At 42.8% G+C, this 20,333-nt stretch overlaps 1 protein-coding gene across 2 annotated transcripts in view; it reads left to right on the top strand.

Moving 5' to 3' along the window:
* The window catches only part of FNDC3B (fibronectin type III domain containing 3B), a 192,319-nt gene that overhangs the window by 76,166 nt on the left and 95,820 nt on the right, over positions 1-20,333 (top strand). For both annotated transcript variants that reach the window (XM_086754486.1, XM_086754487.1), the window contains one exon: positions 16,817-16,893. In XM_086754486.1, coding sequence (XP_086610612.1) covers positions 16,817-16,893 — 77 coding nt within the window. The remainder of the gene's footprint in view (positions 1-16,816; positions 16,894-20,333) is intronic.

The following is a 20,333-nucleotide window of genomic DNA, read 5'->3' as shown; positions in this document are numbered from 1 at the left end:
AGCTGCCCTAGACGGTGTGTGTGTGTGTGTGCCTTCGAATCCTCTCTGCTTCTGCTGGGTCTTTGTTTCCTCTCTCCAACCTCTCCTCCTCTTCCTCTTCCCCTGTGAAGCACTACCTCCGTCCTCTCTTCAGCTTCTTTTGAACCCTTCTCCTCATGTGTGTCCATCACACTTGCAGAGAGGCTGTTATCTCACTCAACCCAGGCAAGGTGGCAGCGGGGGAAGCGTTAACCGTTTATGAGTTTGAGGGATTTGTGCTTTTGACAGCTCAGTTCTCCGGAGACTGTGCGTGCTGAACGTACTCCACCTGAGGACTGGGAAGGACGAGTGGACTTTACTGTTCCTGCTTGGTGGAAGCCAGCAGTGGGCTGTGGCCTGGAAGCAGAAGTCTGATTTAATGCAGCTGAGGTAGAATGGGGGAGGAAGCCTAGAGATTTGTAAACTCAGATTTCAGAGGATAATTTTAATGGATTAATCTGATACCATGTGATGCTGGCCGTGGGACCAAGTGTAGTTATGTTAAGCCTGTTGGTTGTTCTTGAACTGGAGTACATCACAGTAGAAAACCTGGTTTCAATCTCTGCACTTCTCCCTTCCTCAAATCCCAGCAACAGACAAACCACAAAACCAAAAAGCCCACCTCCAGCCCCGCTGCTAAATGCACTGGGGATGAGCATCACGGTCGGGACAGAAGGTGGGAGCAAGGTGAGGCGAGGACCATGCCGTTTGACTTTGTAGCATAACCTGGCGTGTGCAAATAGTGTTTTCCTTGTGTAATTTTGTAGTTTTTGTTTTCTTTCTCTTACTGAATCTGCCACTGTATGAGTCTATTTGCAGTAGGATGTTTGATTAAGGATGTAGAAGTTGCAGGTCTCTCAGGGTTGTGTTAATGACTTCCACAAGCAGAAAATAGCAATAGTGAAGATGGAGCACATGTTGGGCAGAGAAAGCTAATTACTTCCATTGATTGCTCGGAGGCCTGGTGCTGTATATCAGTCTCTGTGTGTTGGAGGCTTCTCAGCTCCCTGCGGCAGGAGCCGACGTTATAACTGGGGATCGTGACGAAGCCCTGGTTGATTTCTGCAGGGATGCAGCGAGGTGGAGCAAAGGGAAGGGTGTGTGGAGGTGAAGGAGCATTCCTCCTGTCTTCACCCCTGCCAGGATGGGAACTGCTAACCTGAGGCTGACGGGTGTGTGTCAATACCGCCGTGCTCCATGGCAAAGCAGATGTGATGAGGAGAGGCAGGAGCTCTGCCTACATCTGCAGGTCCAGGGAGGGCTCCCAGCCTGGGCTGGTGATGCTGTGTAAACGCTGCAGCTTGCTGCTGCTTCAGCTGAGGGTGATGTTTTGTTTTTTAATACCCGCTGCTGTCTTGCAGTAACACCAGTACTTTCCAGTCTGTCGCTTGGTGATTTTTATTTGTTGATTTAGAAACACTGAAAAAGTCGTGACATTAAGAACCAGGTAAGTATCCAAAGACAAATTTGTAATATTGTCCAGAAGTTTAGGCTAATAAAGATACACTTAAATATAATTCCGTGGTATTTCCTCCCTGTTTTTCAACTTCTGAATAGTTTTTTGGATTGAAACCTAATGCTGAGTGGAGAGAGACAGCTCTTTTTTCTTGTAAAGCCTCTTGAATGGTAAGCGTGGCACAAAGAGCTGGTTGTTCTGGAGCCCTAACCTGATGGGCAGCGAGAGCCCTCGACAAGGGCCCGCCGCGCTCCTGGCCGCGGAGTCGCAGGAATGCTGGTGTTTGCGGAGGGGATGGCTGGGCTCACTGTCCAAACAGATCTCTGCTTGCCAACGGGGAGCATATTGCAGTCTCTGTGAGGCACTCCATCACGGCTTGAATAGCTCCTCTTGTGCTCGGGCTTTCTGAATGCGGGAGAGAGAGAAAAATATTCCTTTCAGCCTTCTGCAATGTCAAAAAGCCTTTAGTGACCATATGAGAGCGTTGCCTTAATGCAGGGGTTCAGAAGGGGAAGGAAGTTAAAAAGAACAGACAGGATTTTTACCATTTGTTGCTATATTTTTAGATTTAAACTTTTTTTTTTCACAAGAAAATGTTGCTGTATCTGCTTCTTCTTGTAAAAGAAAATTGTAAATGTATGTTTTTAATGTACCATTCAGTTTATTTTGAAAAAAATATTTGCTGTCACTAACAAGTTCATCTTAAGTCTCTTCTAAGAGACTAAAAAAGTACTTGTAAAATAATATTTTCATCTTCTAAGCCTTCAGTTGTAGTTTGTACACATACTTCTGTGTTGGAAAATTACCACGGTAATGCCAGATTCTGCAGCAGCATCTGCGTTAATGGCTCCGTTACCTGTGCAAGCTCCTCTGGTGCTAGAGGGTTTTATACCAGCTGAACTCTGTGCTCCTGGTATTTGGTTGTGTAGTATAGATAATTTGATATCATTTTGCTAAACCAGTCTGAAAATTGGAATACGTAGTGTAGTAACTTGAGGCTCTGCTGCACCAGTAAAATTTCACCCTTATCCCCTTCCTTCCCTGAAGCCCCATTCTCTCATCCCCTGACTGTATTTATATCTAACTTAAGGGAATTATGATCCCTGTTTATTTAAGTGCACTGCTCATCTATTTTTGTTTTCAGAATGCTTCACAAGCAATTTTGTGATTCCCAAGTTTAAGCTTTTTACGTGGAAGGAGAAGCTGATGTGAAGAGCGCGAGTTGCTGGAAATAAAAAATGCATTTTAAACCTAAATGAAAAACCTTGAACTTGCTGAGTTCTGCTCAGGACTTCACAGTGTGCGCACACCGTCTAAGAAATCGCAAGAACGTGTTTGTTCCTGGACTTTTGTGTGCAGGAGGGGGAGGAAGGGCTTCGCTGCTGTCCCTGTTTCTATAGTGACAGCTCGCACTGGAGGCAGTATTGACACAAACGATAGTCAATCGTTTCTAGCGAGAAAACTGAAAAGAAAAAATTAACCATGCCTGAGTGTTTATAAGCCCTTCACAGTATATTATAGATCATATGTGGAAGTTAATTTGATTTCCAAGGTTTGCATAGCTTACTAGACTAGAAGAGGCTGATAAAATATCCTGATGTGGTACCCAGTTCTGTAAAATACCTGTGGGTGGCCCTGGTTAATGCATTCAGTATAGTATATTGGGGTATAAAATCTCCGTAAGTGCATGATTTTAAGAAACTTTTCTTTGTTTTAAAGTAGGAACAGTTACATCACTGTAGCAATTTTGACCAGGTGATCCCTTATCCTCTATCATCCATGTCTTTCTCATAATCAGAAGCTCAATTTTAAAGCAGAGTAACCTGCAAGGAAGTGTTTAGTTAGGGGCACATCCTACCAAAATCTCTTCTGGACCTGGCCTTTGTAGGAAAAATGGGCTACACTTGAAACCTGAGCATGGAAGTTCATTAATTATCCCCATAAATCTTGTACCACCAGCTCATGCAGTGTCAGACTGGTGGACTCCAGCTGCGGCTTCTGCCTTGCCCAGCAGCAGTGCCGGCTGCGAGGACGGTAATACCACAGCACACGCAAAGTCGCGGTTTTCTCTGCTTGATGTGTCAGAACATGATGTATTTTTTTCAGAGGACTCGTAGCTGGGGGCAGCGCAGCCCAGGCTAACCTCCAAATGGCAACCGGTTCCTGTCAGTTGGCCACGCATTTGTGTAGTAGGCGCAAGAGGCTCCTGGAAAGCGTCTTTAGCTTCTCAGGTCTCTGAAATCCCTGGTAGCTAGTGGGAGAGCCGGCATGGTGGGGTAGCGAGCATTGCTTGAAAGCCCACCCAGTTCTCATCAGAGCTTTCCCATGAAATACTTTGATTCTGGCAAAGTTGTGTTTTCCTCAGGAAAACCTTAAGTTGCTTGAAAGTCACTGCTCACTGATTTGGCATAGTGATATCCTTTGTTTCGGTTGAATGTTAGAAAAGGGAAAATTTTGCTGTGCATCCAGTCACTCTAAACATCTTTCTAAATGAATCATTGTAGGGCATTTTACATCCTCCAGCACTTCACTTCGGGGTGGCTAGAGTGTTATGACATGGGACAGATGAAAATATTTTATAACCACAAATTTATGGGTTAAAATTTAACTGTTCATAATTTTTCAGAATTATTTGTTTTATCTTGCACATGCCAGTGTAAGTATGTACAAGATCATGTGTATCTGTGCGCAGATGTATAGAGATGAGAGAGAGAAAAGGGGTAAATCCTTAAAACGTGGTATGGGACAATATTTCTGTTAGGCTGACACAGCAAAGTTTTTAGAAAAGATAATTTCCCTAATGAAAACTCAGATGCAGGGTAAAATGCAGAGTGACAAACCGTATTTTTCAGAGAATCCTTTAAGTTGTTTTCTTTTGACGTGGCTCTGGATTGTTCTTTGACTTATTGAATCTTAGGTATTGCGGGAGAGGGATTTAGTGGTTAGAGAGCTGAGCAGTGAGGTTAACCTTTAAACAGTCCGAGCAAATAAAGTAGCTAGTGCATGAGGTGTCTTTCTCCAGGGTGTTTTTTCCTGGTATTTCCAGAGCAGCTGCTGAACACCATTGCAATCTTAATGTTAGAAAGGCTGGTGATAAACAATGTCTTTAACCAGAAAGGTTGATGAGTTGTGATTTCTGTAGACTTCCAAGGAAAATAACAATGTTAGTGGTTTGGTGGTTTTTTTAATATTCTCCAGTGATATTAATTTATCTAGATTATTTGCTTTTTAGCCAGACCCTATGATGCGTGCAAGCTTCAGTAATCTCTCGATGGGCAACTGCCTGAGCAAATACAGGGAAAACAGTTGAGTCACGAGCCCGAGACCCGTGAGAATACATCTGAAGCCAGAACGACGCAGTGTTACAGAAGCAGGGCTTTCTTCAAGCGATGGAGATTCTGAGTCACCAGGACAAATTGTTTTCATTATTATTTATTTTTTTTTTAATTGTGTGCTGGGAGGGCTAGTGCACAAACTTGTATGACCCATGAGTTGTTTTGCTCACTGTTACTTTTGGATGGGCAGCAGTACTGACTCCAGGCATTCCTGTCCCTTCATCCCACTACTATTGGCAGTGCGGCCTGATCGATAGGATAACTTGAAATGGTTTTGAAATAAAAAAGATTCCATTCACCGCTTGACCTCACAAGCGGTTTGGTTTGGAGCAGCTAAAGGGCTGGGGAGGGGGTTCGGATGGAGGAACATCTCATGCCGCAGGATCTGCCAAAGGTGGCATCAGCCTGACCGTGGTGCGAGAAGCTGGGGGCTGGCCTGGGCGGGGTGTTGGGACAGCGTCCAGACCCCGCAGTCAGCTGCGTTCTCGCTGTTTTACCTTGTCATCCACTTATCCTTTCAGTGAGCTGGAGGAGCTTTCCAGGGATGGCTTGGGTGGAAGTGAGGAGAAAGAAAAAGAACAACGTGCCTGTGGATTTCTTCCTTGTTTTGTCAGAGAAGCACTTTGGTTGTGGGTGCAACACGCACGTTGTACCTGCCTGCAGCTTTTGGGGCGTAGAAGTACCATTCAAACTTCAGAGAGATTTTGAACAGAAATAATAGTTTCTACCTTCGAACATGAACGTTGGATAATGGTTCAGGTACAGAAGTGCTAGGAAGAGTGATTTTTTTCTTTATTTTTTTGAATGCTCAAAAATAACGTACATCTCACCTACCTTGCTTAATTTGTTTTTTAATCAGTTTAAGTCAAGGCTGCTGTGCGTCCTCTTTCTGTCTGGGCACACACGGTCCTTGCCCTTGCACATGCGCTTCTGCAGCCACAAGGACCAAAGTTATGACTTATACCATTTTCAAAAGGTAAAAATTCTATATATTTTTTAAAATAATGCACTATACATTTTTTCTTGGCTGCCACCTCCCCTCCCTGCCCCTGCTCTGTAAGGAGAAATGCTGTGATATTGGGTTTGAACTCTTCACTTGCTCTAACTGAAACGTTAGATCCCAACAATAGAGTTCAAGTACCAAGAAATTCAAATAATTCGGAAGGTAATTTTCTCAACTGAAGGTTGTTAAGAGGAAATCAAGAGCATTCCTTGAATAGTCGCAAAGTGGCTAAATCCCTTCTCCCCGCACCCCGCTCGCTTTCTGCGAATTCCAGACCCTGCGGGTGAGGTTGTCATGGTGGGCTCTGTTGTGCCGGGGTAATCCCTCTGGGAATCTCAGCAGCCTGGGAAGGGCCCAGGCGATGGGGTTATTCCAACACCGCTGCACCCAGGGAGCCTCCTGAGCAGAGGCAGCCGCGCCAGCCGGTTCTCCTGCGAGGCAGAGCTTTTCTTCCTTTGCTGGGGTGGACACACTGAAGACCAGGGACCCACTGAAAGGAAAACTTACTGCTCGTACTTTTGGTCAAACTTCTTAATAACCTCTGCATTATACCAAGCCCTACGTTGTTCCCCTAAAAACTCCTCAGTGATAAATACCTGAAGAGTGATGGCCAGTTGGAATGCTTACTCCCTGGAGCACAGGGGGTTTTTAATCTCCATCAAACTACATGATGAATGTTTTGGATAGTAAATTAATTTCACAGTTGCTGTAGCCAACAAGAAATTCCCTTTATTGGATTTGTGAATTCAGAATATTTCAGATGTGCTATGGAGAAACTGTCCTAGATCCATTCTTTTTAAATGATAAGTGTTCTTTTAATAATTAGAATAATTTAGTTAATTATGCAATATTTGTTGTTCATTAGCAGTTAATTTATATTGAAAGGGAAGAGTCTAATTCTCCCCACTATGTAATGCTATGTGATTATGATTGTTTGTCTGGGGACACAGGAAAATAAGAATTTCTAGTTTATTTTTTGAAGGCTGAAATGCTGTCGTTAGCCAAGAGGCATGTTTTAAAACACGGCTCAACTAATGTGCTCCTTGCAGCGGCCCAGCTTAGAAATATGAGAAATGAAGTGAAAACGAGGGGAGGATGATGGGGCCCTTCAAACGTAACCTGGTGAGTCACAGCCTTCCCCACCACCTTTACGGTCATAAAATGAAAGCAGGCTGTGAACAAGTGAGTTAGTGCCTTCTCTGGGACAGCCGCTGTGTAGCTGAGAGCTCCAGAAAGAGCTCGTTGGAGTAGAAGAGGTAAGGAGGAACCAAAGTCAATGTAAGCAGCTCAGTGGGATTCAGGTGGCTCTACTGGGCTTTGTGGTGGGATTTGAGCACCTGCCTTTTGGTTTGGCCTTGGCTACAAAAGGTTCTGAGCACAACAGCCAAGAGAAGCTGGGGGCTGTAGGTGTGAGCTGTGAAAAAAGCTTGAAGAATGGGTTTTGTTTGTTATGGAAGCGCAGGCTTAAGGGAGACAGGGCAGAGTGAAGCGGGATGCGTGGAGGCTTTCATAAAAGGTTGTAGGAAAGAAAATAATGGAAGGTTCCTCCATCCATGACAGCAGATGGAGAATTAACAAGCAAAAATTTTAGGGGAAAGAAGTGGAAGTTGGAGACACTTCCAACACAAGTGCATGTGGGCAGTGGGAGACACTGGGGGCTGGGGACTTTGTGGAGCTTTGGTCGCTGGAGATGCTGAAGAAGAAACTGGGCAACATCAGCTGGGAGAGGCTCAGGTAGAGCTGGTTCTCCCTGGGTAGGGGACAGCTGTGCTCTGGAAGCAACCTGTTTCAGGGGAATATTTGATTTGTACGCCACGCTTCCTGACCCAGAAGAAAGATATTCCGGTTGAGGCTTCTCCACTTCAGATGCAGCTTTTTATTTTTAATTCTTAATGACCTGCCTCAGGATTCCCGAAGCGCTGTGAAGGAAGCAGGAGCTGGCTCTGCTGTGCTCAGCTGGGGAACCCCTGGGCTCTCTGAGGGCATCTCCGAGCGCTGCACCTATTGCCATGCTTGGAATTCTAGCTTGCGGGTTTTTTCCATGTTATTCTGGCGTAAATGCAAGACTGTAGTAAAACTCGCAACAGAGAGATGGGAAATACTAAATATCTTGAAATTTGCTTTTAATACTTAGAGAATATACATCTATATATCTATATAGATTTTATATTTACACACATTGTTCTATATTTATAAAATAGTATAGTATAGATCTCTTGTAATATCTAGTAATATAGTAATATCTCTACAGTAATAGATTTAGATCTATAGCTGTAGATATATATTTAAAAGTACAGATATGTTAAAAAATGTGCTTCTACCCACAGGAGATGGCAATTTACCACCACAACAATATTAGTTGGTTTTTTTTGGTGGTAAACAGCAAACAAAAATTTTAATGACTCTTTCTGCCTCACAAAAGAGCCCGCACGTACCTGAGTACCAACGGTGTTGCTGATTCTCCTTCCCTCCCCGCCCTGACGTGATGAAGAGCGCTTGTTTGCGGCAGATGGATATTAATCGCTGTGTTTGTGATGAGCTCATTCAAATAGAGAATTTCAGATGATTCACCGAAGTCCAGGATCCAAACATGTCAGGAACAAAACTTGTCAGCCCCTGTCAGATGACTGGTGGCACGGTGTCAGCTCGAGGCGGGCGGTAGGATTGGAAGTTTGCTTCTGTTTTCACTGGCTGGATGATTTTTCTCGCTGTGGGTGGACAGGTAAAGAATAGCCATCACCTAACCACTGCCTCGTCAGGGCAGGCGGAAGAGAACTTACTGTGTAACTTTGTTGTTGGCTGGGTTTGGGGTTTGTTGCTGATTGTACAGTCCTTTTGGTGTTGCCATGGGAATGCAATAATTACATTATGAGTAACTGGAGCATTTTCTTTTACTGCTGCAGAAAAGTGATGTTGTGTAATTATCGCTGCCGTTAATGGAAGTTGTGTTCAAAGCCGATTGCTTAGCATTTGTATAAAACCTGTTGCAGAGAACAAAACTTTTTGCAAGTGAGTGTCATTTTATAAATGTGCCAGAAAGCTAACACGTGCACACGTGCTCCCCAAAAAGCACTGACATCACTAGAACATGCTGAAGAGCTCTTTCAAAATCGCAAAGGCTAAATTATGTCTGTAGTTGATCCCTTGTCATGTCCTTTGGCTTTTTGTCTTTCTGCAAATAGATAACCTCTATCGGTATCTGGCAAGTAGTGGTGTACAGTGTGTAAATGGTAATGTTGTTAATAGCTGGTGCAAAAATAAAATAATCCTCATTTTTTGACATCTATTTTGCCTAAAACTGAGTTATGCAAAGGAAAAAAAAAGTTAGTAGGTACAAGGAAGGCTTATTTTTTTTCAAAATAGAGTATTTTTTTTTTAATGTGATAACCTACCAGTTTTTAACAGTCTTTTAACAGATTTACTCAAGCTTAAGTATTGCCTTATGACCTAAACCCTCTTGTGGGTTTGTGTCCAGTTGCGTTCCCACAAGCATCCTGTGTGACCCTGCGTCAGGCATTTCATTTCTTTGTCCCACAGTTTGACTTGCGAAGCGTGGACAATAACAACCCCGCTGCAGCCAGATGTTTTGGCGATGGATTCGCGAGCCCCTGTGGGGTAACGTGGCGCTGCGTCAGAGAAACGCTTTCGTGCTCCTGCTTCAGATGTCGGGATGTTGTCTTGGGCTAAAGTTCATCACAAAATGAATGTCTCTCCGCTTTCAGGTTACTGTGTTGTGGCTTTGTGCTAATGGATTAATTTCAGATGTTTTCAGCGTAGTTGGTTGTTCTCTTTGTTTCCAGCGTAGTCCTAATTTATTTAACAGTATTTGCCATTCAAGTCAACTGATTTTAGACAGATGTTTGTCTCTTGTGTTCTAGTCTAGACGTCTATGATTTACAATCTGTAGCCCATCTGGTGAATTGCTATGGGAGTGTGCTCATTTTCAGTGCTTGAAGTATTGCAACATACTCTTTGCAAGTGTTTTTGCAGTAGTGGCTAATGAGCCAAGCATCAGAAAAGGTTTATTTTCACAAAATAATCCAGCTTGTTTGTTCAGATTAGGGCAGCAAACTACTCCAGTTCTATTCAAAACAACCACAACAAAATGTTCCACTCTAAAATGTTGCCCGTAAATTGAAATTCTAGAAGAATATACGGGACTGTTTTAAAAAAGAAACAAAACTCACCTGGGAATGGAGAAAAACAGGAATAGAGCTGAAGAATCCATCTTGTCCGTCTCCGTTCTCTGTGGCTGAACAAGTGTACTTGTCTAACCTTTCCTGAATCCTTCAGTCAGCTTTAAGTTGTCAAAGTTCCTTGTGACATGCAAGCTGCTGCAGATGGCGGTTAGCAGAGCTCTGTCCCTGCCGTGGGACCAGGTCCTTGTCCCCAGGACCTTCCCGCTCCCCTTCCAGCCCCGCGGCAGGTGGAGAAGCTGTTGGTGCACAAGAGGATGATGTGCCAGGCTGTTAAAGCAGCCTGTTGACCTCGTCTGGACTTTTCTCCGCTTATTAAATTAGTGAGGTGTGATGGATCCAAAAAGCAAGGCGCATGACATGTGAGGTCTTGCAGGTGAGGAGTGGGACAGTTCTTTATGCTCTCAGGGTAAGTATCTCAAATGTTTGAAATGTCAGACATTTGATGCATGAAAATTTATTAATTCATAGTTCTGTGGGGGATTAAAAATGAACATTTAACCTAGCTCCCTCTTCAAAATCAGGTGCAGTAGTACTTAAGCGTGACGGCTTGTGGTACTGGGATCGCCTTGGACAGGGCATGTTCGCCGTGACTGGTATCTTTTAGTTCATTTCCTGTTTTTATGGGTTACTGTATTATTTCTAGAGTGTGCCCCAAACTGGGATATAACACGTGGGAGACACATTGCTGAGCAGGAACCTGTTGGTTCTTGCATTAAAGCACCGAGTGCTGGTGTTTCACTGCAGATTGAATGGGCTTGAGCCTCCCGCGGTGCGTAGCAGGTCAAGTAGCAAACACAGGTAAAATAAACCATTTTTTAGAGTCTCCAGTGTAAACAGCAAAGGTGCTGTCACGTAAATAAGCCAGAAAATGCTCCAAGAGCTGTCTGTTTCATGTGTTTGGCACAGATTTCTGAGTATTTTGATCTGATGTTTGGTTGAGTGAGTTTGTCTGCACATCTTGAAAACATCAGTCAGAGCCAGGCTCCTCGGCATGTTACTGCGGCTGTGAGATCCAAGTACTGAACAAGTGTACATGATCTGCAGTTTCATTTTAATAATGATAATGCACCGAAACTTGGAGAGACCAATGTATTTTTTTATAACTTTGATTATTTTTAAATGCTTACGACAAATTAACTTGATAATCTGGGATGGGATGGAGGGTAAAGGACTGTTGTAACTTGCAACTTCTAATGTGGTCGCCGTTTTGAGAAAGGATGTTGAAAAAACGTAAAGCAGTCATGGAAGTTGCAGAGGAGTTCAAATAGTGCATTTTAACTACATCGGAAGTGCTTCGGTCTCTGCTCTCGCACCCCATATTGGGATGTACTGGTGAGGTGGCTGTGTCCAGTGGCTGAACCGTGCAGATGCAGGAGGCTTCAGGCAGATACTGTGATCTGGATAGAAAATAAGCCATTGAAGCGCCGGACAATGTGAGAGGATGTGTGGTAGGCATCCTTCTATTCACATCCTTATGTGTAGATGAGGTTGTCCTAAAAAAAAATAGACAAATCTGTATGGATAAGCAGTATAGAACTCTCTGTAGACAGCCTTCTTCAGGCGTGAGCTGGTGCCACGGGGATGGCCAAGGGCTGGATGCTGTCATGACTCCCGTGCGTTGGTGGACTGTACTGGCAGTGTTGGTTTTGTGCCTCTCGTGACCCCACCGATGGCAGGTTGAATGCAGCGTAGGTGGGATTTTTTCTGACATTTCAGCCGTCTCCAAAGGAATTTTTTAAAGCTGTCATTTTACCCCCTCAGGCACGTAATATTGTAAAAGCTGCTCCCTCTCTTCTCTCTAACGTGGAGTTGCTTTAATCTACGAATTTGTACTCATTTAGCACAAAGTATTTGGATCGGGATCAGCAGTAAATTGAAGACTCTGTGTCCTGGTACCTTAAGTGGACACCCAGGAGTTGACTCTTCCTCTGCCTTTTACCGTGTGTGAGCAGGGTTATGTTAGCATCTGAATCAGCTCTTGTCGGCGAGAGAGGGCACCTAGGAATTCTGCTGACATTTATATCTGAAAGCTCTGTACGTCCTACTTTAAAGGTTTGGAGAAAGCGGTCTGACGCACTCGTGTTAGCTTGTGCCATCGAGCAGTTTTAGACTGGGACCGAAGGGCTGGGAAAGACGCTTGCCTCGCCTCTGCTGTGAAGGAAGAAAGATGAACGGAAGAATCCAGGAAGTTTTTTTTGTTGTTGTTTTTGTCTTCCTTGTCATCACCTTAGTTGGTCTGTGCGCTGCTTTGAGAATAAGCAAGCTGAGGGAGAAGACACGTGTTCCTGACAGCGACAGGGAGCCTGTTTGTGCTGATTTCATTGAGGAAATTGTTCCGGAACAGCTGCTCGTCCATGTGAAAATGCAAACCCTTGGGTCCCGGCCAAGGTCAGCAAGCCCTGGGTCGTTTGTCTTAGCGAAGCAGGCCAATTTGCCCTTTAATTATCGTTCCTTTTCGTTCCGTCACACCTCTGGCTCTGCAGATTTGCTTCCTGAGAAGCGCCCAGTGTAGTGGAAGATGTGATACCAGTTTGGTTGTGAATCAGAGGGAAGCGTAATATTTTTTCAGAGATTACTTATAACTGTTAAGCTTTATAAAACATAATACATTTACCTGGCTGGATTTAATTTTCTACTTAGCTGGTGCGGTAGGTACTTGTTACTAAGATGTACAGGATTCTTAAATTTCAGAGTAAAAGTGCCCAAATCACTAAATTTCATGTTTGCTGATGCAGGTATTGTGATGTGAAATGGTAAGTCAGTATGTGTGTGCTAGGAAAAGCGCTTAGAAATTCCTGAACTTGGGAGAGTTTTTTTGGTAATTGCTCTCAGAATGGGAACTTTATAAAAAAGCCAAGTGGGGTTTGCTCTTAGTAACAAGCTGTGCAACGCGATCTGTAGGAACATGGAGTAAAATGAATGCTCATGTCCTGGAGCTGGATCTGAATAATATTCTACGGTGGACAAAATAGAGTAGTAAAGAGAGAAAAGCAATGGATTTTATATATGGCAGTAGGGAAAGGAAAATGGTGTAGTAAAATGATCTTTTTGCCGTATAATGCAATATAGAAAGAAAGAAATAGGTAAGATGTGTGGCTATAGCTGGAGGAACTGAAATGCCAGATTTTGGCTTCTATGATTTAAGGAAAAAACCTTAATTAAACTAAAATGATCTTTAATGCATGCATAAAAGGTCACTTGGGAGCAATAAAAAAGCATCCTTGTTCCAAAACTGGGCTTATACAAGAATTTTGAAAGTGTCATGGACGGCAACCAAGGCTATAATTATCCTTGAAAACCTTGGGACAGAAGTGTCTCAAGTAGATTGTGACATGATTCCCAAAGGAATAAGAACAGCCAGAAGACCTGACCGTCCCTCTGACAGCAGCGTCCTCTTGGCAGGGGGAGTGGGAGACAGAGATGGGAGGGAGACTTGGCTTGTTCTGTAGCTTTGCACAAGAAACTGTGATACAAGAAGAAATAAATTGTGATTTTTGTTAGACTATGTGTGCAGGAGTTTTTTTAACAAGAGAATAGATTTGCAAAACCTTTTTAGTCATCAAAAAGGGTTAAAATAATTAGCTTCCATGCCGTCAGAGGAGTGACGGAGCAGCACAAAAGAGGGAGTGAGAGGCTTGGAAGAGGAGGACAGGCTCTTACTGGGGATGTCAAGCTGGTAATTAGCTCTGCCACAATACGAGGCTGAGTTGCTCCTTTACTGTCCCTTAATTACTAACAGGGGTTAGAAATATGAAAACTTTGTGCTTCTGGCTAAGGTGGAGTGCGGTCTGTCACCTGCCTGGCTGGTGGACCTGGCTTCAGCCTGGTGGCTCCTTTGCTTTTCCTCTAGTTTCAGAGGAGGGAGAATAATTTCCTTGCACCTGAATTTCGGAAGGAGCCAGCCCCAGTGTTTTGGGGCAGCCCTCCAGAAGCTGATGGAGGTGCTCGGTATTTACGATGTCGGAGCTCCGGGTGGGATTTGGCCTCTTGCTTTCTCAGCAGAGGTGGCCAAAGCTCTTCTGGCTGGGTTTCATTACGAACTCAGGAGACAGTCTCTGTTTGTTACCAGATTTGAAAAGTATTAAAATGAGTTCATTTCAGTGTACGGCATCTGTGTTAGATTGGACTGACTTTTTATCATTTAAATTAAATTTTGTATTGAACCACGAGCTTCAATTAAAACTTGCAAAGTTGTAGTTCCTTAGAGGACACATCGCTTCTATGCGACCTGTGGATGCAAGCAATTGAGGAACATGCGTCTGTAAATGTCTGCTTCTTAACAGTTAAAAAATACTTGACATAACCAAAAATACTCAACTCCTCAAACCACAAAAGATTTCATTTTGGTTTTGTGTTAACTGGGGAGTGGTTTCACTGCAAGAAGAGTCGTTAACAGGTCCTGGGACTGGTCGTGCTGTGGCGATGGGGGTCTGCATTTCACTCGCTACCGCTTCAACTTGTTTTGGTACTGTTGATGAGAGAGATGAAATAATGTATGCTAAAGTCGTTTGGCTAGCCTTGAAATCAGAGCACTGGAAACAAAATCTAGCTGCAAATCACCAGGCTGTCGTTCTTTTAAAACCTGTATCCAGATGACTTTAACAGTTTGTGGGTCATACGCAAGGTTAAGAATAGTCTTGCATAGTGCACGTTTTGATGATAAAACACAACTTTTTTTTTTTTTAATTGGAATGGAAATGTTACAGTCAACAGTATCGATGTGGGAGTTTGATTTCTTCCTGCAAGTAGATCACTGCTCCGTATGGCCCAAGGTTTAGAAGGACAGATACGGGGCATGCCGGGGCGAGTGTTTCTCAGTTGTCATGCAGAGATTAGCTGGTCTGGATGCAGGAACTCCCAAACTGTTCCATTTTTAAATTTATTTCCAAGTCAGAGTACCTATTTTTGAGAAAGACTGGGTAGGGCCAGCATGACTACAAGTAGACAGTGATTTGGTGAGGAACTGAAACAAGTTAAATATTAAGACTTTATTCTATTAAGCAATGTTGACGTGTAACATTTAAATTATTGTCTACTTAAATGGTGAACTCAGGATTTTTTTAATTTTAGAAAGACTTTTTTCCTTGCAATTCTTTAGGTTTGACAAATCCCTGACAAGGAAGAGTTGCGTAACAAAGTTAACGATTCATTTTACCTAATCTCAGGTGTGTTCCATCCTGAAGAACACTTGATAATCCAGTGTGGATTGAATCCCCCAAAAAAGCTTTGTGGTGTGTTGACCATTACATATAGATGGTCTGTCCCACTTACTGTGGAGTGAGACTTGGCAGTGTACAGAAACCAAAATAAATTCAGAGAGAAATAAAAAACATATTCCTCAAAATAAATTTGCAGAGACTTTTTTGATAGGGCAAACGCATTTACGCAAAAAAATATTGCTGTAAATTTCCTTCTGAACCAATTATCACTTCATATTTTTGATGGGTTTAAATAGAGCCGTTTAGATAACTCCTCCTCTCCCCAGTAATCACTTACTGTTCATGCTGAAATGTTTTTCCGTTCACACTAAAATTGACTGAGCAGCCTGAGGACCATAAAAATGTAGCTGGATAGGGAACGACTGTTTTGATAGTTTAACGTGGACTGGTTTTGCTGATACCACCAGACTGTGGCTCATTGTTGTGGGGGATTTTGTTGAATTTCTCTAAATTTTAGGAGCACTCACTCTTGCAGGCCGCTACTGTGCCTGAAGTCCTTCATGTGTTTTAGTGTTCAGCTTCCTTGTGTAGAATGTGATACCGTTGGGAGATGTCAGATGGCTTCTCCATCAGCTAAAGTTATGAAGTTATCTTTTGTATTGTTAGGCAAAGCTAGAATTCAGTTCACAATGATGAGGCGCAGCGTTCTCTCTGGCTCTTTTCAAGAGTTTGACCATGACTGTTTTCTCAGCTTTTGGCAAATGACAGAAAACAGGTTAGTGCAAACATTTCAATACGTAACAAGGAAGTAATTAAAATAATTTTTCTTTTTCGAAGTAGTAAACTCTCACTGCAAACATCAATCTGATGTTCGAGGGGCTTGTTTTATTGACTTCTCTGTCTGATGTCCCCAGTTTTAATGGCTGAATCAATGAGCGATTGTGTGAACTGTTTCCATTTTATCTAGATGGTTTCTTTTAGCTGTGAGACTCCGTTTGCAAAAGTCAGATGGTTGTGGCACTTGCTTTGTTATACTTGTGCTCAGGGCCTCAAAATGGAACTTGCACGTTCGGGGCTGGATTTCGGAGGGGAAACCATAAGCTTCTTGCTTGTATAACCACATTCCAAGGTTAGTCTGAATAGCTGAGATAATGAATTTGGTCTTTGTGCATTCTTAAATAGATAGTTTTTCACATACGTGATATTTTTTTTTTTTTGCTACAATTGGACACGTTTCTCGGGAGCTGCCTAATTCCAGGCTGCACAGTTTCTGCTTTGTTCTGTGCTCTCATGCCTTCCACAGGAATAACTTAACCAGATTTTTGAATAGGAATTGTGGGCTGCTAAAGGACAGATTGTGTTACTGCTTAATGCTGTAGGAGTTGATCAGTGGGTAATATAAAGTCTATGTTTTAGCTGTTTTATGACGAAAATATTATTTCAACAGAATATATGGTAAAGTCATTGAACAATGATCTTATTCTCAGAATGATGGCACAAGGCATTTTCCATATACCAGAAATCAGTGGAGCTGCTCATTTTGTTATTGCAGGCTTCAAAAACAAAGCTATTTTTAGCGTTTTCTGAGCAATTGTGCAATTTTTTAAACTGAAAACACTAATATCTTATTTCTCTCTCTCTTTTAGGACCAGCAGAGGTTCCCATGATGTCACCCAATGGATCCATTCCCCCTATTCATGTGCCTCCTGGTTATATCTCACAGGTATGCTCCTTGAAGACTTAAAATGTATATAAAAGCAATAGCAGTGATCCATAGAGAGAGGTCTGCTTGCTTGAAGTTTCATTTTGAAATATTAATGAGGATGGTAATGTACATTTTCATACTCCTCCTCTTTACTGACAGTACCCACACATTTGCACAGGTGAGCTTGCACGTGCACCTTCACACGCTAGTGTGTATACCAGGGTTTTTTATTTTACCCACTAGCAAAAGCAATACCTAGGAAAAGCTATAGATTGAGCCTCTACGTGCAACTTCTCTGTGAGAGGGAGAGAAGTCCACGTTGTTAGGTGATGCCTTAAATTCTAGTGTGACAGTCAGAAGGGGTAGGAGAGTGGAAGTGAGAGAAGGAGCCACTGTAGCTATAAAATATGCTGTTGATCCTCAGTATCATCCCAGCAGAAATCATGCAGTGCATCAAGAACTGGGAATTTTGGTTTATTTTCAACAATAAATGTGATTTATCTCTTTATGGAAGAAATAGAAAAAGGTTTTCACAAAGCTGTTTGGTTTTGGAACTCTTGGACAGCTACTGCTCTTCTATGTAAATAACCACTTTGTGTTACCAGATTGTAAGGCGCAAAAAAAGGAAAGAAAGGTTGATGTAAGGCAGAATAGCTGTGAACAGTCAATAAATCCACTAATTTTACCACTTTCTTGAGACTTGGACTGGACTGAAAGCTTCATTAAAGGTATACAAAGTATTTCAAATATCCTTGATGAGAAGAATTTTTTGATACATGTATTTTGGCATCTTGTTAAGCAGAAAATAGATGATGTCCTGGAATTCCTTGCCCTCCCCAGGAAGCATGTGAGCTTGTGTAATTCTGAAAAATTGTGGATGTTGTCATACTTAAATCCCACAGAATACTGCAATTGCTCTGTGGTATTTTAACTTCTGAACAGAGTGAAAATATCCCTCAAGTATGGGGGACATGGTTAGCCAGCATAGGGGAGAGGGCAAGGTGGTCCAGCTTCCTCCTGCTCCTCAAGCATCCTGAGGTGGTGGGTTGGAGTATGCTTTGAGAGCGTTCACAGTGCCGTTTGATACTCCTCATGCGCTCTCCTAATTCAGTAAACTAACCCACAAATTATTTAAGGATTTGCTTTTCCTTTGAAATAGCTTCAACACCTTTTTATTATGAAAATGTTTATAGCTGTTAGTCTCTGTACTGAGATAAATAGCTGAGTATGATTGAAACGCTTTCCAAACCAGAGTGATGGAATCTTCCACTTGTATCTCTGTCTGAACCCGGCTCCTCTTTACTGCTTTTCTTGGGGCACCATCATAATTCCACTAAAGAAGCCTTTACTTTAAGTGGTTTCTTAACAACAACAACAAAAAAACCCCAAACCATCCAAACAAAAACCACCGCCCAAACCCCTTTTCTGAAGAAATTTTTCCAAGGAGCTGGAAATATGTTGTAAAGTTTAGGGGAAAACTCTGTATTCAGTGCTTTTCAGCAGCAGAACGTGTGTTCTGCTGTGTGGCAAGTGAGCCTCTTGCCTTTCAGACTGCTTCATAAATAGCAGTTGAAAGTGTGTAGTAATCAAATCAGTTCTTATTGTAATAAATGTCCCTGCCTTACTTGCTTTTGCTTTTGTCTACTGCCTCATAGTTAAAAATCTTTATTTTATGATAAACAATGAGGACACAAATTTGGAATGGTAAGGGAAAAGCCATGAAGCAAATTAATGCACTCTGAGATAGGAATCAAAATATATTTGATTTTTTTGGTTTGATTTGTCTCCAAAGTGTACATCTAAGAGTCAGGCAGAAGGCAGATATCCCTGCAGAGAGGTAACGGTGCCTATTAAAAAGAGACAGGAAATCTTTTTTCCATTTTGTTATGCCAAGCCCGTTGGAGCTGAGTATTAGCCTTAAATGTTACATGAGTTATCTAGTGATCGCAGCCCTGGATTAACATGGTGCTTCATTACCTCTTCGCTGTTGTGAAAACCATCAGCAAAAAATTGACAGGAGGTTGTGTGCCCTGCAAGATCAACTCCACTGTTGAATAATAGAAGACAACAAACACACACAGCCCGTTCAGATCCTTGATGCTGTATTTCACTTTCAAAGAGCAGTTCAATACAACCAGTTACTCTGCATTTCCTTTTTCAGCAGAGAAACCTCTGTGCACCTCTGGCAGATACGAACCGTCGGATCAGAGTTCATGTCGCCACAATTCTTTCTTGACTAAGGGTTAGTTAAATAAGAAAGAGAAGAGGCTCCTTGCTGTGCTCTTGGTGGACAATATTGCTGCTGTGGAAGTTAGTTGTGGAAGGTGGCATGGTAGAGAAATCTGTATTAGATGCTTGTGATGACAACAATTTTGGCTTCAACTGTTGAACGTTGACGGAAAAGAAGGGAGCATCTCCTGTGGCTTGTCAGGAGCCAGACACATGCTGTTAATGCCCATCCTGGCTCCCAGCTGTGGATGGAGCCTGGCTCACGAGGCCTGTGGGCCAGGCTGGGACCATGTCCTCTGCTGGGACGGCCACCCAGAGGCTACCTGTCCTTGGGCTCTGTGGCCCAGTGCCTCCTCCTGGTTCCCAGTGCGCTCTAGCTCCCTGGTGTCAGCATAATCTGAAGATTAAAGATCATGATTTGGATGCTGAGCTATTAAATTCAGGGATCTGCTCATGAGTTGTGGTTTCTGCTTTTCGCAGTGCATGTTTGGGAGGAGGAAAGGAGGGTTTGGGGTGTTCTAGTGAGAAGAACTAGAAAAATGGAAATACGAAAAAGCACGGTGAGAAACTTGTTTGCTTAGGGCTGTTGGCTGAGGACTGCGCTCTCTGAAATAAATCTGGAGCAATTCCACCGGAGTTTGAGGAACTACTCGTGTAGTTGGACACGAAAATTTGGCATGAAACTCCAGTTTTGATTTTATTTACAGAGTTGTTAATATGTGGTCTCTGCCACAGATATTTTAAGGCTAGAAGACTAATTTACTGGTTGGAGCATGAAGTATGCGTAGTGCTGATAAGACCCCTTTTGTCGGGAGGTAACGTTGGGGTCAGATAGGCTGAACTATGCAACTATGGTCCTGCAGTTTGGTATTCCTGCATCAAGCCCGTAGCATTTGACAGAATAAAGCATAGCTTCTAGAGAGAAGAAAGTCTTTAAATGACATTTGAAGTGGTAGGAAATCCATCACATCCTTGGGAACCCAGATTTTGGTCTTGGGTACGTCCTCTGCTTTGAATGGCATTCTCCAAAGCATAAGCTTTTAGCTACAGACTCTTTGGATGGTTTACTGCCCACAGAGCTGCTCTGTGTGATTTGTGGACTGCAATCAAGTCGTCCGTAAAAGGATGATCCTCCCTAACGCTCTGAACACAAGGAAGGTTGTGCAGATCGCATACTTAACATGGAGCAAGCCATAAAGTGATGATCCCAAATTTGAAGTTCATGAGCA

The sequence above is a fragment of the Chlamydotis macqueenii genome, chromosome 9 (genome assembly GCF_036417535.1).
Source record: "Chlamydotis macqueenii isolate bChlMac1 chromosome 9, bChlMac1.mat, whole genome shotgun sequence".
In the NCBI taxonomy this organism is placed as follows: domain Eukaryota; kingdom Metazoa; phylum Chordata; class Aves; order Otidiformes; family Otididae; genus Chlamydotis; species Chlamydotis macqueenii.
The sequence above is the reverse complement of the archived record's forward strand: the minus strand, read 5'-3'. Positions and strand labels throughout refer to the sequence as shown.